Source organism: Lissotriton vulgaris, chromosome 6 (genome assembly GCF_964263255.1).
Source record: "Lissotriton vulgaris chromosome 6, aLisVul1.2, whole genome shotgun sequence".
Taxonomy (NCBI): Eukaryota; Metazoa; Chordata; class Amphibia; order Caudata; family Salamandridae; genus Lissotriton; species Lissotriton vulgaris.
In genome coordinates this window covers 1047279367-1047297169 of record NC_141694.1, presented here as the reverse complement: position 1 = coordinate 1047297169, position 17803 = coordinate 1047279367, and the positions used below count along the sequence as shown (strand labels likewise).

At 40.1% G+C, this 17803-nt stretch overlaps 1 protein-coding gene across 1 annotated transcript in view; it reads right to left on the bottom strand.

Annotated features, from left to right (window-relative positions):
* Positions 1-17803, bottom strand: part of NUP133 (nucleoporin 133) — a 1523409-nt gene that overhangs the window by 607478 nt on the left and 898128 nt on the right. Inside the window, exon 17 of the mRNA XM_086927107.1 lies at positions 16623-16722. Coding sequence (XP_086783233.1) covers positions 16623-16722 — 100 coding nt within the window. The remainder of the gene's footprint in view (positions 1-16622; positions 16723-17803) is intronic.

Below are 17803 nucleotides of genomic sequence, written 5' to 3'. Positions count from 1 at the left end.
AAGTCCCCTTCTGAAATCTCCTCTACCACAATATGTCTTGCAGAGCATGCGCCCTGCAACGCTAGGCGAGACCTAATAACCGAAAACGCACTGACTAACTTGTGCATTTTACAGACTTAATAATCTGGTTACACAATCTGCCACACTTCATCCTGATATTGCAGGTAGGCTTCAAAAACGGCCCTGTAACAAAAGCGTCGCCCCCCCCCCCCCCATGGGAGCCCAAAACCGGCCTCCACCCTGGCGGCACACAGGGGAAACTCCCGGTGCCCGCTACGGCGAGTCCAGCCCTGACCATGTTGGGAGTTTTTCCTCAAATTACCTAAACTCAGTTTCCACCTTAAAGATTCTCTAACTACACTTTACTGAATACTCATTGTTTAATGAGATACTTCATGGCCTTCCATTACCCTCTACATCGGCGGGGGCAGAGATTGTCCCCATTTTTTAAAAAGGGTCGCCAATTGAGCCTGCGAATTACAGACCAATCAGTCTCATCAATGTCACACAGAAAATTTACGGAAGGATACTATTGGGCAGATTACAGGAATGGATTGAGAACCAAGACATTTTAACTCCATTACAAGCAGGATCAGATCGAAAATTTCGACTACAGACCAAATATTCAGGCTCCAGTTAATTTACTGGAAGCATGTAGTTTTAGAAGGGGGGAGCTTGTATCTTACATTTGTAAACCTGAAGTCTGCATTCGACATGGTGGACAGTGACCAGTTGTGGAAGATCTTACTGGACATGGGGGTTCCGCCATATCTTTGCTTTCAACTTAAATGCCTTCGTTAAAACACCTATGCTAGGGTAAGATACGGGAAGAACGGTTCTTTAACAACGCCCTTCCCAGTGGGAAAGGGTGTCAGACAAGGCTGTGTATTGGCCCTGAACCTCTTTTCTTTATTTTTAAATGGTCTGATAGATGACCTGCTTCTCGCAAAAGATCTAGATGCCCCGAGAATTTCGTCATCTAAATTTTCTGGTCTAATGTTTGCAGACGCCACTCTGCTCCTCTCCAAGTCATCAATGGGGATGCAGAAGGTGTTGAATGAGTTTGCCCAGTTCTGCAAGAAGCTAAAATTGGTGGTTAATATTAATAAAACATAATATATGGTCTTCAATGCCACCACCACTAACTGCCCATATCCTCTGATGGATGATAGACCGTTGGAGCAAGTTAAAACATTCGACTATCTGGGTCTGTCATTAAATGACAAGATGGGATGGAGCACCCAAATTGCCAAGGCACATTTGAAATTAATACAGGCCGTAGGAGGTTTAATGAAAGTCCACAACTCCTGCACGACAAAGATTATAAGCCCGTTACTTGAGATTTATAAAGTCCAAGCTAGGGCAGCTGCCACTTACGGGGCAGAACTCTGGGGCCACTGCTCGCCTAAATGCCTCCAACTTACGGAAAATAAGCTTATAATAAACATTCTAGATTTACCAACAAGCACCCCCCTGGTCCCACTACGAATGGACTTGGGAATTCTCCCAATAGAAGATCTTATCTCAGCTAGGCCGCTGCTATATTGGCGGCGGCTGTGGAGCAAACCGGAATTAAGGCATTATAGGGATGAACTGAAAGCGGTACTTTCAATGTTGGGGGCTGCAGGTCGTTTACCCTGGTTGTTGTTTATTAAGGACTCCTTCTGTGCCTTGGGCATGGAGGACCTATGGACCACGCCCGGGGAAGCATGTACAGCTATCTCCAAAAGTCAATTAGCTAAGACTGTTAGAGCTTATAAACTCACAAGAGTAATACAAAGAGTAGCTACGACAAGCTTAACACAGGTGTTTTTGGATTTTAAGTCAGTTCATCAATTTGAATTGATTTTAGACCAGATTCATCCACCGTTAGCCAGGAGGCTATACTTGCAATTCAGATACGGAACCCTCCCGCTTCATGCAGTAACTGATAAGTGGGCTGGACACACAAAGTCTCTATGCCCAGGCTGCATGGTGGAGGAGGAAACTCTGACCCATGTAATGTTCTTTTGCCCTGCGTATAAATCATCTAGGGCAAAGTGGATCATCCAATTGTGTAAGAACATGGGCATTAGAAACTATCGTGATCTTTTAAGGATTCTGAAATCTGGTATTGCATTAGTACATGCTGTGGTGTGCTCAAAATTTCTCTTTGCAAAGTGGCTTAAACGTATGTTTTTGATAAAGGAAGCTATATAGTTACTAGTGATTTCCTTCCTCTGGATACATATTTTATGTATTACGTTGGGATGTTTTGCTCTCTTTTAAAAATTATTGTTCGCTGATTTTTAGACTCCCTTTTTAACTTTTTATCTTAAATTATGTTTTTATATAGCTTTAACTACATGGTTGATTCACTGCACTCCTACTGCGACTCTTTGCACAATGTATGAATTTATAATGAAGTGAAACTGCAATTGACAATGCTGACACGGATTATGTTTTACTGTATTGTAAAAATTACTTTTGTGCTTTTTTGGCTGAAATAGCCGCAATAAAGCTTAATGAATGAGAATACTCATATCACAGTTGCCAACTCCAGGGACACTTTGTAGCACAGGGCTGCTGCGGTTAGAAAGTTCATGCTTGCGTACCTGTGTGTAATTCTGCAACAATATTACCCGGGACAGTCTCTAACTTTCCAGGACTATCCCTGCAAAAAAGAGACAGTTGGCAACGACATAATACCTGTGCACACTACTTTGTCTCCAAACCCTGAGATTGTTGCACAATGGCAGTTCCACTGTTAAGGCAGATGAGCATCTCCTCACTGCTTTGAGCTGTGTAAATAAATGAAAAATAAAATCATAATAACTTATCATTTTATTTGTTCCTGCTGCTGCGTCTTGGCGGTGCTGCTCTCCTCTCAGAGCAGGGGGAGGAGTGGTGGGCACTCTCTAAGAGCACAATGACTGTTTGGCCAGCCCGAGAAGGACAGCCAAACAGTCATGCACACTTTGCATGTTCTCCACCCAGCTTCATCACAGCCTGGGTGGAGAACATGCCCAGACTCCTATTCCTTGGCCGAGCCTCAAACCACGGTGCTCAGACCAATCACAACGCTGCATTGCCACATTGTAAATGGTCAGCGGAGCCTGGGTGCTTCTTGTTCTGACCCAGCGAAGAGTCAACGTGGAGAGAAGATGGATGAGAGACAAGATGAGGCGAGGAGGTACTTTTTTTTCCTTTACCCCCTCCCTCCCCACCCCCGCCTCGCCACTCCTGCCTTGCCAGTGCCTTACCGTGCCAGCTGCCACTGTTGTTATGTTGATCCTCACCTGATCCAGACTCATGGTCAAGATCACAGCTGGCATAGTCAGGGACAAGATGCAGACTTGAAATAATTTAGCACGAGCCCAGTGCTTTCACAGATGTTCTGAGAATACTAATATTGTTTGCTGGCTGGCAAGAGATATGAAGTCTTCACAGATGTAGCAAGAGACTCCATAAAGATCTCTGCTACTCCCAGAAACCTAACAAACATGAACCGTAGCTCAAGGCCAAATTGAACAATATAATGAACTAAATAAACACATAACATCTCAGTATTAAGTCTTACATAAAATAATTCTAAAGTCTGTATCCTTGAAACGCGCACTTATCTTCAGGGCCTTGATTTAGGGGGGAGGCAGAAATATGGGCTTGCCAGGTGCCCACAGTGCTTGCCTCCCCCCACCTCCATGATTTTGAGCCTGAGTGCACTGTAGTCCGCTCAGAGTTCAATTTAGGAGGGGCATTGCTCCTAGGGTAACACCACTGGATCAGACTTGTTACCTTATCAAAATATCCTTAAAAAAAGGTCCACAGGTGTGCTCAAGTCCATATGCAGAGCAGAATTTACTTTTAGGAGGAACGTCCAGGGAGTATAACTTTAGGTGTGCACCCAAGAAATAATTGTTTACAATTGCTCCCATGGAGGTCTAGCCACGGCAGTTAACTAACTTGTGTCAACAATGCATCTCTGTTACTCTTCCATCTAGCCAAAAAGAAACACCATCCTAGGTAACTTCCTTAACCTTAATCTCAAAGATTCTAGTGCGACAACTTGCTGATATTTGACAACGCCATACCCGCCATCTTCTGCCTACACAACATGCAAGTTATTTTCCCAGTGTCCTCCACATAACCATTTTCACTGATTCTGTGATCATCTCTACCTCATCCCTCATCTGCAATGTGAAATCAGTTACCTGCTGTTTTAGGCAGGTTCACAAGTTAATGCTGCTGTTGTGAATAACACAGGGCCCATCAAATGACTTGGTCATGAAGAGTAGTTCATGCAAATAGGGGAAAGATCTCTCTTCTAGTCCAGCGTGATTACCTAAGCGAGGGGCTGCGGATGGGATGGGTGTAAGGAAAAGCTTCTTTTTGTATGGTCACCCCAACGTTTTTAACAGATGCTGCAGGTTTTTCGACACGGAGGCATGATAACCAGACCTCAGCACCAGTGCCCTGACCCTTAATTGTGTATGCTTGATCGGCTTATCCAATCGGGATAAGCTAACTTACTTCTAAGTCCCAAGAATACGGTAACAGGGGTCTCCAGGACATGTAAGTTAGAGTGTTCCCTCAGGGACTGCAGCACTTGTTGTGCCATCCTGAGGGGGTACAAGGTAAAACACGGCTCCTGGTCTGCTACTGCAGACTAGAAGGGCAGTTTATAACTTCGTACTTGTCTTTGCCATTTTAAGCAAAGGCAAAGCCCAAACTCTCTTTTTAATGTGTGTAAGTGACCACTTACAGCTGCCTATTGAGTCCTAATGCAGGGTGCAACATATTAAAAAGTAGAACGTGTTTAACATGTTCTGGCAGCAAAAACCTGAAATTGGCATTTTTGCTGCAAGAAAGATTAGTAGCCCCATTGGCGTGTGCTGAGTTACGCATTGGTATCTCAGCTGTGCTAACCAATGAATATCACTACCAAAGTTGGTACTCCAAGGTATCACAAGGTATCGATCAAGCTGTTACATTAGGACCAACTTGATGCTCAAGTCGAAATTATTGTAACTTGTTGCTACGTGCACCTTTTAGAAAATTGCTACTCGTTGCCTAAGTTTTCACTGATGCTAGCCACAAGACAGCATTTTGCCTGCCTGAGGAGACATGCATACAGCTCCCAGGATAGGCAACAATAGAGCCTATCCTGGGAGCTGGAAGAGTTGTCACCTCCTCCAGTAAAGGTACCACAAGGGGTGTTCACCCAAAAGACGAGCTTTAAAGGGGAAGCCATCTTTGAAGAGGAAATGATGAACACACTTGAGTGGGGCAGCTCTTTTGTTTGGGTACAGGTTGGCATCATGGACAGAGAGGGAGAAACACTGGCCAGATTGTTTTTCCCGTTGGCATGAAGACTCTAAGGCAGGCTACAGAGCTCTTTAGGATGAGAAAATGCCATCTAGAGAGTGGGCAGAATGGAGCTTTCTGGGATAGCTGGATGCCAAACTTTTTACAGGAAGTTTTCATCAGGCAGGAGGCAACCTAGTAACCCATTGGCAAATGGCAGTGGTTTCTCATGAGGGCACTTTCTGGACATGAAAGGGAACCCCTGGCACCCAGAACTCAGATCAGGTGTGCCTAGAAGAACAGAACCAAAGGAGGACTGTACTGCTGATCATGGTACTGTTGAAAAAGAGGCAGCACCAAATTTGGACAGCATCTGCTGTGCCTTGGGATAGGGAAGGAAAGGACTGTGTCTATTGTTTCTTGCTTGAGAAGACACGTCTTCCAAGGGCAGCTAGAAGCAAACACTCCAAGAGTCAGTTGGCTGACTTCCTGTTCTCAGCACAGAGCCAAAAAAGTGGAAGATGCCTGTTGGTGCGAGTTGGAAGCCCACATCACTGCTTGTCATTGACATGCAGCCCAAGAGATAAATACCTAATGCTCAAAAGTTGCACCGAGTCTGCTGGACCCAGAAAAGTTGTTTAAGCGCAGCTTGATCACAAAGAAGGAACGTTATCGCCAAAAGAAGGAGACCACTGTGCCAGGCAACTGGTAGCCCCATGGCGCCTGGAATTCTGATGACCCGGGTAAGACTTTGTAGGACGTAGACCCCTGTGGTCAGAATCACCTCAACAGGGGTGTGGACCAAGGAGTGGCCACAGGAAGACCCTCGCACATTATCCTTGAGCATCTTCAGCATCCTGTATCCCTTGCATCAGGAACACTCCCAAGATGTCAAGATGTCAATCGTAAGGAGACACTGACGCTGGAACTGGACTGTTGGACCTTCTTGTTCCCCTTGACTGGCTCCCTGCCGGAATTGGTCGTCTAAAATAATTATAAAATAACTAAATTACACTTTTCTTGAAAAAGTTTCCAAGTGTCTAATTCGTTGAATTTGCAAATGTTTTTTCACAGGTAAGTGAAAAGTCTTGAGTTATCACTTATTGTAAAATCCAAATCTCCAGAACCCCATAGTGGATCTTTTTCATTTTGATGTCCATAGATTCATAAAATATACTGTATTTTTATAAACTGGTGTCAAATTTCTTGAGCGTCGAGTTTCTTTCTTATTTAACCCCTTCGATGCTGATGACGAGCTCAGCTCGTCATCACCCACGGGTGTCGTGTGCTGATGACGAGCTGAGCTCGTCATGGTGCCACTAAAATGGCATTTTCCAGCACAGGGGGGGGAAAACGCCTAGCATCCAAGTGGTTAATTGCTTTGGTACTGTTTAAATGCCTTACACTTGTTCCTTTGTGTAACTGACTGCTCAGAGCCACAGCTACCTAGGGTTGAGCTAAGGTTTGACAAACGAAACTTGACCAGTTGGAAGAGGTTGGTAGTGTATTGCATGGTGAGGTCACACACACACACCATATAATACACCCTATTTACTCACAGTCGGGTACCAGAAGTGACAGATCACCGACAACATCGTAATACAAAAACATTGTGTCAAAAATATCCATTACAGACTTATTGTGTCCCTAGACTTATAATGGTAAGCACAAAAATATCTGTAAAAAATGTGTTTCTCACTAATTAAAAAAAAAATATATATATATATCGTTTTTTTATATCATTTAAAATTGTAAATTAGCAAATCTTAAATATTTAAATCTATAACAATAATATAATGAAAATTAAATAAAATTATATTATATAATTATATACCTATATAAATGCACACACTTGTTTATATAGATATATATATAACGCAACACTTATTCAAAAATATATACTTCACATGATGCATCTTTTTAATTTACTACTATAAATAGTATATATATATTAACCAGGATGAGGAGCTAGCCGTACACCTAAAGGACTAATATAACTGTAATACAGCGTTCTTCTTCTTTTACCATGTTCATCTGTCTGATGATTATATTTTAGCTTCATGTAACCTTTCAATGAAATGAAACTGTTTTTAACTAGTTCTGTTTATTTGTTTTGTTGTAGGACCGAGATAAGGGGCCCAGTTCACCGTCACTTCACTTCACGGGACCCCTCCCCTAATCCGGTTCTTGTCACATGAGCACTTTTGCGTTATGGATCTGCCATCACTAAGACTTGGAGATTGACTGGACTGACTACTTGATTGAGAGTAGGTTTTGGGCACTCGCCACTAATATAATTTCTCTCCTTGCACCTCCCTCGTTTTATTCTAAGACATTCCATCGTGGGTACAACTGCATGATCTAATAATGTATTTGTACTTGTGCGCAGGCGCACATTAATTTCCAGACGCCTGCAGCGCTGAGTGAGTCTTTTTTCACGCATTGGGCGTGCAACAAGGGCGAGGTGTTGGTGCACGAGGAAGGGGATCCACAGGTTTAAATATGCCTTATTCACTGTGGTAAATGCCGCGTTTCAGTTGCTGACATATGAATGTATTATTATGTATGTTTGCACTGTTTATTACTTTGTTTCATTATAACGCTAATTCTTTGTGTAAAGTATGTGATTATTCAACATTTCTTTTACACTGTTTACAGAATGTACAAGTTAGTTTTTACGACAGAACAGTATTGAGAAACTTTACTTATACAATGTTTTGCCATACCAGTCCTCTTTTCATTTCCATTATTTTGTGATATATGGCACTGATACGGTAACGCTAATTCACGTGATCAAGCCGTTTGTCGGCGAAACGCGTTGTGGATTAAACAGCACTGGCTTCATTTTGGTGTCTCCGTGTTGCTTCCTGAGAGCGTGGGTTATGGACTTTGTTTATTGAGCATATATATATATATATATATATATATATATATATATATATATATATATATATATATATATATAAATAATCCAAACCTGACGTTTTGGCGGTACACAGCAGGCGCTGACTCCGTGGGGTCTAAATCAGGAAAAAGTTTTATTTTGCAAAAGAAAAGATTCGATGCGTTTCGACGGCTATACCGCCTTGCTCACAACAGTGAATGCTGGTAAGGTAAGACCTTTTGTACAAACAAGTTGCTGATTAGTTAGGGCGTCGCATCTTAGAAACCATGGTAACCATTATATTCATGGCTAACAAGTTGTTGTAACGTTTCTGCACATCGTTATTTATGTTTCACCAATGTGTGAATAACTTAATAAATGATAATTATTCTTTCTAATGCAGGGCATGGGTAACAATTAAATCATATTGCTGTTTTCACAGAACCCGTTTCCTCCTTATTGTTGGAGCTCATGCATATGCTTGGTGGCACCTGTATAGATCATGCAAAAATTACATACTAAAATAGTATTTTGGCACATGTATGACTTTGTAAAACTATAGATGTTAAATATCAAATCGAATAATTATATGCTGGCATAATGCCTTACTTAAACAGTTCAAAAGGGGGTACAGCCCAAGTGGGCAATTTAGAGAACCGGAAACAACATTATGTGATTAGGTTAAAACATGACACTGCATCATTGCATAATACCTTACTTAAACAGTTCAAAAGAGGTACAGCCCATGTGGGCAATTTAGAGAACCGAAAACAACATTGAGTGATAAGGTAATTCATGACACTGCATCACTGCATAACTATCCGATTATTGTCATACATTGTTGCTATTTACATAGATAACAGGGTCCACCATATATATTTCTTAAACTAAATTATAAGTGTGACAACCACCTATTTACTCATTGTGTATGTTATGGGCATAAGAAATTACTTAAAAAACCTATGTTTGCAGCTCAGTATTTAGGCTAATGTTTCCAACTGTTTCGAAGGATGTGGGCTCGGGTCCGTAAGGGCAACTAAGTGACAGTATTAATTGTTCTTCTTACAAATGTACACTAAGTGCTTCATCCGCGTTAAGGCCCTGGGGGGCCTTTGTGTTTAAGAGGATGATGTAACGGGATTCAAGTCTCCTTAGGGCAAGTAATCTGTTCCCCCCTCTTATGCTCCTCTTTACATGGACCACGACAAAGTATCTTATATTGTCGGCATCACCTCCATGGACTTTATTAATGTGTCTGGCCACTGGATACGTGGGGTCATCATTACTAATTGCTCTGAGGTGTTTTAGCACCCGTACATGGACAGGGTGGATAGTACTGCCCACGTATTGTTTTTTACAGCTAGACTGCAAGACGTAGACTGCATAGTCCGTCTTGCACAAGTAATTCTCACGAATTTCCAGTGGCTGTTTCCTGTGAGGCACATCTAATTTGGTCATGTTGAGGCCATATTGGCACGCTTTGCACTTTATGCACTTAAAAAAACCCTTGCTACTTTTTAGCCATGGTAGGTTTTTCTTCTTCAAGGATGGAGTATTTACAAAAATCTCATCTTTCATGCTTTTTGTACCCTGTGATCAAGCGAGGGGTGTTCGTGCCTTGTTTGGACATTGGTGCATTGGGTGCATGTTTGAATAGTAGATCTTTTCTATTTTAGGTGTCACTCTTTCTTGCTGCTATTTCAAGTGTCTGCTCAGTATACCCTCTGCTGGTCAGTCTGCTAAATAGGTTAGCCTTAGACTCTTCATATGTTTCTTCGGTGCTACAATTGCGTCGCATTCTCAAGCACTCTGCATATGGAATACTGTTTATCAAGCTTACAGGGTGAAAACTGGAGGCATGGAGGATCGTATTGCCTGATGTTGGTTTGCGGTATGTCTTAGATTGAATCTTGCCGTCCAGCACAAATAGTTCTAAATCTAAGAAATTAATCCTGCTTTTACTGGTGGAGCATGTGAATTTTAAATTCAAGCTGTTTTCATTCAGATGTTCAGCAAATTATTTTGCGCTCTCCTCACTGCCTTTCCATATGGCAAAAATATTGTCAATATAGCGACTATAATGTGCTATATTTTCGGACATTTCTGTAGTATAGGTCTTCATGAGTACTTGCTCCTCCCACCAGCCCATATGCAAATTAGCATAGCTGGGGGCGAAGCAAGTACCCATGGCCGTCCCCTGTATCTGCTTGTACACCAATTTGTCAAAGGTGAATATATTATTCATCAAACACCATTCAGTCATTTGTATCAACATTTGAGTCCGTGCATACAAGTCAATAGTTCTGCTGCTTAGATAGTGCTTAATTGCATTAAGCCCATCACGATGTCTTATACTCGTGTATAGGCTTTGCACATCCAGTGTCATAAATATAAAATCAGACTGCCATTTTAAGTCATAGATTTTCTTCAAAAAGTCTCCAGTGTCTTTCGTATAGAAAGGCAATGATTGCACAAAAGGTTGTAAATAAAAGTCAATGAATCGGCTGGAACTCTCGAATAGGCCCCCAATAGCGGATATAATCGGCCTTCCAGGAGGACAGGTCGCATTCTTGTGTACTTTAGGTATAAGGTACAGGTTAGGTGTGACCGGATAGTCTGTTTTCAAAAATTGGAATTCCTGTTTAGAGATGATGCCTGCGCTTTTCCAATCACACAGACTCCTGTTGTATCTGTCTTGTATGGTCGATATGTTCGTTGTACCTATTCTCTGATAACAATCTTTGTCTGACAGCTGCAGCTGTGCTTCTGTATTGTACATGTCCGAAGGCCAAAGCACCATATTCCCGCCTTTGTCTGACCAACGTATGACTATGTCACTCCTGTCTTTGATTTTCATCATGATGTTGTCATATGCCCGCCTCTCACTTTGGTTTGTTTTGGAAAAATCGTTACTACTTTCCCATGAGAGTGCTTTCAGATCCTTAATAACTTTGTCAGAAAAAATGTCTATAGAGTCTTTCGGCATATTTGGACAGAACGTTGATCTTGGTTTAAATGGAGTTTTAATAGTGCCTGTTATAACTAGCCCGGCATGTTGGGCTGCTTCTTGTGTGCTTAATCCTCCTTCTCTTTCCTCTGTGTCCAAATCGGCCATTTCTCTTATAAATGTCATATCTTCAATCCGCCATCCATTGTTTGCTTAATTTAGTTTTTCATTTTCAGTAGTCATGTTTTCTCTGCTATTAAAGAAATGTTTGTTTAGCTTCAGTTTTCTTGTGAATTGATGTAAATCAATCCGTGTCTGTGTATAGTTGAAGTTTGTTCTCTTACAGAACGATAATCCCAATGAGAGAGTCTCTTCTTCTTTGATTGTTAACGCCATGTTCGATAGATTGATGACTGTGTTTTTATTCTCTGAGGCCATATTTGTTATCACCTGTTGTACCTTCTGTATGTTTGTTTTTTCATTGTGGGTTGCTGCACGTTTGCTCCATCGTCTGTTTTTGCGTTTCCTGCTTTTTGAAACGATGTCTTGTTTTTGCTGTAGTTTCCCTGAGGATGCCGTGGCCTTAGGCTCCGTAATCTGTCCTCTCGTAAATAAGCAAATTCATCCACAGGAGTTGGTATTGGTTGCACTTCAGCTACATTTAGTGAGGTAACGGGCTCTGATTCAGCTCCTGAGCTTATTTCTGATTCCTCAGGTGTTACACTTTCCTGCGCACTCGGAGTTGGTAATTTTCGTTGCCTTATACCGTCGTACTTTCTTGCGAACGTATATATACGGCCTTTCATATAGTCTTCTCGGTCCCTTTGGAATTTCTGGGCCTTGCGTTCTCTTATTGTTTGTTCATATTTAGATACTCTGGTTTTAATTTCATCCATTTGCTTGCCTATGAGCTCTTGTTCTATATACATATATACATGAGAACAAATAATTATGAAAATAAATAAATATTATTAAATGATATATTTAAAAAATATTAAGAAATGTATTTAAGTCTTGCAATAGTAGATATACTATTTCCACTTCAGTTTATGCAACAGTAGTGAAAGCATAAGATTTTGGAGGGGTTATATTTACTATTCCCACTTCAAACAGGTAAACAGTAGGGATAGTACTGGACTTAGGAGCGGTAAAATTTACTATTCCATCTCCAGTCTGTGCGACAGTAAAGAAAATGTTGGACTTTGGAATGGGTAAATTTACTATTTCTACTCCAACCTACGCAACAGTAGGGAAAGCGTTTTACCTAGAACAGGTTAATATTACTATGCTCACTCCAGTCTTACTCTGTAGGGAAAGCATTGGACTTTGGAGGGGTAAGATTTCATATTCAAAATTCAAATTCAAAAATCTTTATTCGACCTATTTGTAGGTCATAAAAGAAACCATAGAAGTTAATACAGACAAATATAAAATACAAATAGATACAACCAACAGGATACAAGTACGGCTCTACAATATATATGCTCTAAGAGAGAGACACTGATAAAAATACAATGAATTCATGAATATGCTTAAGAGTTTCTAAGACCTACATTCAGCTAAAAGTTGCATTAAAAATTATAAAACACAAACATTGTGCAGTCACCCTATCATTGTTTTTCTTGCCCCAATGGCTGATTTCAGAAAGAAACAGATGAAATTACAAATTTCAGGCAAACCTAAAAACTAAGTAGAGCATAGCTACTCTACACCCTTGGAATCCCGATTTACATAATAAGGGTTTCAAAACGTGCTTACGTGCAAAACTGTACAAATTGCAAAAACATATAAAGTGCAAAAGTGTTTGTACAGATTGAATGTCACATGCACAAAATTATACTATATTTCCCCATAAGTCTGAGAAACTTATAAAACAAAGGGACCAATATATTGAACCTGTCCTGAAGAGAAAAAGAAGTGATCGCTCCCATTGCGTGAGACTTGTGACTAAACTTCTATAATAGTTCAAGACTGAGCATTTACTATCTTGTTTTTCATTCTTAGGTCTTCTCAGTGCTCCAGGAATGTTGTGATCACCTTTTACTTGTCAGCTTTAAAAATACTGCTGAACTCAGTACCCAAGGAAGACAATCCCAGGGTTGCTAGAGTGTCCCGAATATATCTCAACCATGGAATGGAAAAGCCTTTGAGGTTGTGACATTCAAAAATCAGATCCCTGCATAACGTTGCTGCCGGATTTGTCCAGATACTGGCCCACAACAGAAGAGGCAACATGTTGACCTTATCAGAAATGAAACCCTGGTTCAACTTTAAATGGACAATAAAGCTATAGGTAGTAAGCGGTAAGTTCAACAAGCAATGAAGAAAACGTTTTTCCTCTGCCTGTAGGGAGCAACTTTTATTAAAACGCCACAAACCTGACCCGTAGGCAGCAGCACTAATACACTGGTAATTATACACCATCAATGCAGGTGAGACAGTCTCTCTAGAGACAGGTCTAATAAGGTTACAAACTGTCCCTGAAGTTCTACTAAGTTTGAGACTAGAATTGTTAAGCTGGGAGTGCCAAGACCCTGAGGAACTAAAAGGTGAAGCCCAGGTACTAGAAGTTATCAACACTCGTAATTACTTGCCCCTTGATGGTAATTTTATTTAACCATAATTTACTAGGTCCACAGGACATTTTATGTGACTTAGTATAATTAATTTTTAGATCAAGATCTTGCATAAAAAGAGCATAACAGTCCACCAGCTGCCTCAATATTAGGAATAAGAGCTAAACGGACTGCATCGTCAGCATAGAGTAAGGCAGGTACCGGAGTGCCTGACATTTTTGGGGTGTCTACTTGAGTGGAAGTTAAGTGGACTGTTAACCCATATATACATAGGATAAAGAGCAGGGGTGCCAATATGCACCCCTGACGCTCTCCCCTCCTCAGTGGGAAATCGGGTGAGAGCATGCCGTGGGCGTTTATACACACTATAGCTGAAAGATCTGCTTGTAAGGAATACAGAAAATTCACATGGGGAGGGTCCACTCCTTGATCCAGCAACATTATCCACAGTTTGTTCCTGTTCACTGAATCAAAGGCAGTGGACAGGTCCATAAAGGCAAAACAAATGGGACAACGTCTTGTGTAGGTGTAATTGTTAACCGTCAGAGCTAGGGTCAGACACTACTCATTTCTATTTGAATTTGGACGAAATCCTAATTGAAAATTTTTAAAGAATGCCCTTATCAGCAGCCCATTTGACTTAATAATCGTATATAACTCTACCAATAACTTTAATTCTTCTATCAATAAGTGAAAAAGGACGGTAGCACTTGGGAGACAAGCAACTGATTTTTTTTTTAATATGGACACAATCGTTGATGTGGTGGTTTTCTATTCCCACTAAAGTCTGTGCAACAGTAGGGAAAGCGTTGGACTTTGGAGGAATACGATTTACTATACACACATTCCAGTCTGCGCAATGGTAGGGAAAGCGTTGGACTTCAGAAGAATTACATTTACTATTCCCATTCCAGTCTGTGCACTAGTAGAGAAACTTCACTTCAAACACACTTACATATTTGAATAGCCTTATTAATGTAGAACAAATATAAAAATCTTTAATATGAACGTTAATTAACCCCCCAAAAAATATATGAAAAATAAAAAACAAACAATTTACATGATTAAACAATTTATTAATTATCAATTAAACCAATTAAGTATTACGTAATTAATTTCCCACACAATAGCCCCACAAACCTAACCGTCCACACTTAAAATGGAACTAAAGTATGTATAACACAATTAACATAATTGATCATTAATAATTATTTAACTAATTATCATTGAATTAAAGTTCCATCCTACAAACCTAGCAACCAGCGACAAATATATCTAAAATAAATCAATACTACATAATGTACATAATTAATTCGCAATTAAATAATTAATAATAATTACATAATTCATAATTACTTAACTTGCCACCCTATTTACATAAGTATTAATCCGTCCAATAATAAGTAATAATTAACAATTAATTTATTATTAAATTAACTTCCCGCTCTATAGCCCTACAAATCTAGCAAGCTGCTACGAAACTATAAATTACTAGTAGCAATTAAATTAGAAATGATAAATCACTTAAAATGACAACCTATACTTAAAAATATTACTAACAATTTTACAAACAATAATAACAGAAAATATATGACCTGAAACCCATTAAGATAATTAATGGACGTTATTTTTTAACACTGTATTATTGAAAATAATAGTAACAACAATATTCTTAATAATAATATACCTGGAAAAAAAACGATATTCTTGACAACAATATTTCTGCATCAGAATAGTTTTGAAACTCGATATTTAGTCCAAAGACCTCTGTGGCAGTATTGAAAATAGGTGTGCAATGTTGGATGGGGCACAAAGAAAACATGGACCATTGTTTGAAAGAGCGTTGACAGAAACACAAAAATGTCAACAAAATATGCTCATGTCCTAGCAGCCAAGAAGTGTGGCTTGTAATGTCAATTGATGTTGCTTGAGCTGTTACCCTCCTCCAATCTGACCATTCAATCCCACTGACTGTAGTTTGATGATGTCTGAGAACATATTATTTTGAGTAGCGATGTATTATGTCTTTGTTGTGCTCCCCCAAGACAGGGATATTCCTTCAGGGAGACACTGTCGATTTTTTAGGCCTCATCCTCCCAACACCATTATGGTCAGCACAGAAGTGCATCCTTTAAAAAGATGCGCTTTGAGGGCACTACTGGTACAGTCCAAAATGTATACAATAACCCAACTATCTTAACAAAAGGCAATCTGCCTGCCATTGATACTAGTAAATTGATCCACCTGTCCACTTTACTGTGAAAGTTATAAAGAAAGTTATCTAGAAAGTGCACCAGATTATGCCACAGGTAGTCTGCTCTAGTTGTATACACACTGAATGCCAAATATTTAAATGCCAGGGCTGCACCACCATAGTTGGACCTGGCACAAAAGGCAAAAGACTTTGTTCTTGTTCTAACCGATGATCTACCCAGATATTTACTTAAACTTGTACGGGATTTCCACTAATCATGCAAGAACATCTATAGGATCAGTGAGAACTAATGCAACCATACACAAATGCCACCCCAGGCATTCCTACGTCTTAACCTTGCAGCCCTACTACCAACTGAACCATAAGCAGCCCTGTGGCCAAAGCAAATAGTAATGCAGGCAATGGACAGCATATAATAAGATAATTTATATTCTTCAAAGTGATTTGTTACAATGTAACAGTAAGTTAACACAATGAAACATGGTAGGTGGGGATAATATGTTTTGCCGATGAGTGTGCCACTCAGTTACTGTAATCCAACATGATTATGCTATCAGAGACATTAGTTGTGGTTGCATATGTACTACCGATTAATCTTTCTCTATGTGTTGCTAAAAAGGTAAATCAATAGAATTTTGAAAAACACAAAAAATATTTTTGTTGTCCATATAGAAAAAACCTTCCTACATCAAATATTCATGAAACCACTGTTCTCACCTGTCCAAGGGATATATTCTGGCTCCTTTTCTGAGCGCTCATCTGCTCTATAGAGCGAGCTTCTACTTTGGCGGTACTGATTGGCCACGTGCAGCATATCCTGAAAATACATGAAATTATAAAGCAAGGAGAAAATGTTTCAACTTTTAAAAATGGTTCTTCAGAGCAGGCGTTAATAAACCACTCATTTTACATATCTTTGGTTGTCAGAGTAGATGACATCTTACCAGTGACCTCACTTAATCAAAACACTAAGGGGTTAGGAAGCAACATCAAAAACCTTAGACCACCCCCACAATGACATCAAAGGCTATACAAACACACGACCTTTGAACTTTGTGGCATCTAGGATGTAACAAGGCTGGAATCATGGTAAAATTTGCTTTTAAAAAGAATTACATTAATTCACTGTCATTTTGCTTTTCATATTTTATATATTAACAAGCCAGAACTCGACCCTCTGGTCGGGTTGAACAGCATTAGCATGGCTAAATTTGATTTATGAATTGTATGCTTGTTTATTTTTGTGCTTTAGGAGCCTGCAAGAAAATGGTGTCATCTGGATAGGAGACAACGGAACAGGCTGGATTGGGTAGTAGATGGCTGGTGAAACTTCAAATGCAGTAGCAGCAGGACCCTAGCATGGACCTTACAAGGATAAATGTGTGTATGCCAGAAGTTTACTGATTCTGCTGCCCTGGAATTTCTGTGAGCCTCATAGATGGAACCGGAAAATTTCCAAAAGCAAGTAGACAGTGAATGTGAGATACTTCCGGTTCTCCCTCCACGAGTACAGTTAGACTGATAACTACGAGGTCCTCCCTTTCCTCTTAGGCTACCTTACTCTTCAAGAAGAGCAGCAGAACAAGGTTGGCAGACACCTTTGAGTGTTACTAAGTGTAAATGAGAAAAGGAGATAAGGATGAGGGTGATAAAATCAAAGCCCAAACAGCCCCTGGCAAAAGCATCTCACGCACATTTATGTACCACCAGTTTAGAAAGCACACATGCAGGTTTTTGAAACATTGGGAGGCACTCACTAATGAAGTCGAAAAAAAATTATTCCCCTAGGAAGATACTTTTGATCTAGACTGTTTTCAAAAGAGATAGCTAAAGGATCCTGGAAAAGTACATGGGGAACAATGGCCAGCAACTGTGAATTGGTATAAAGAATCAAAATG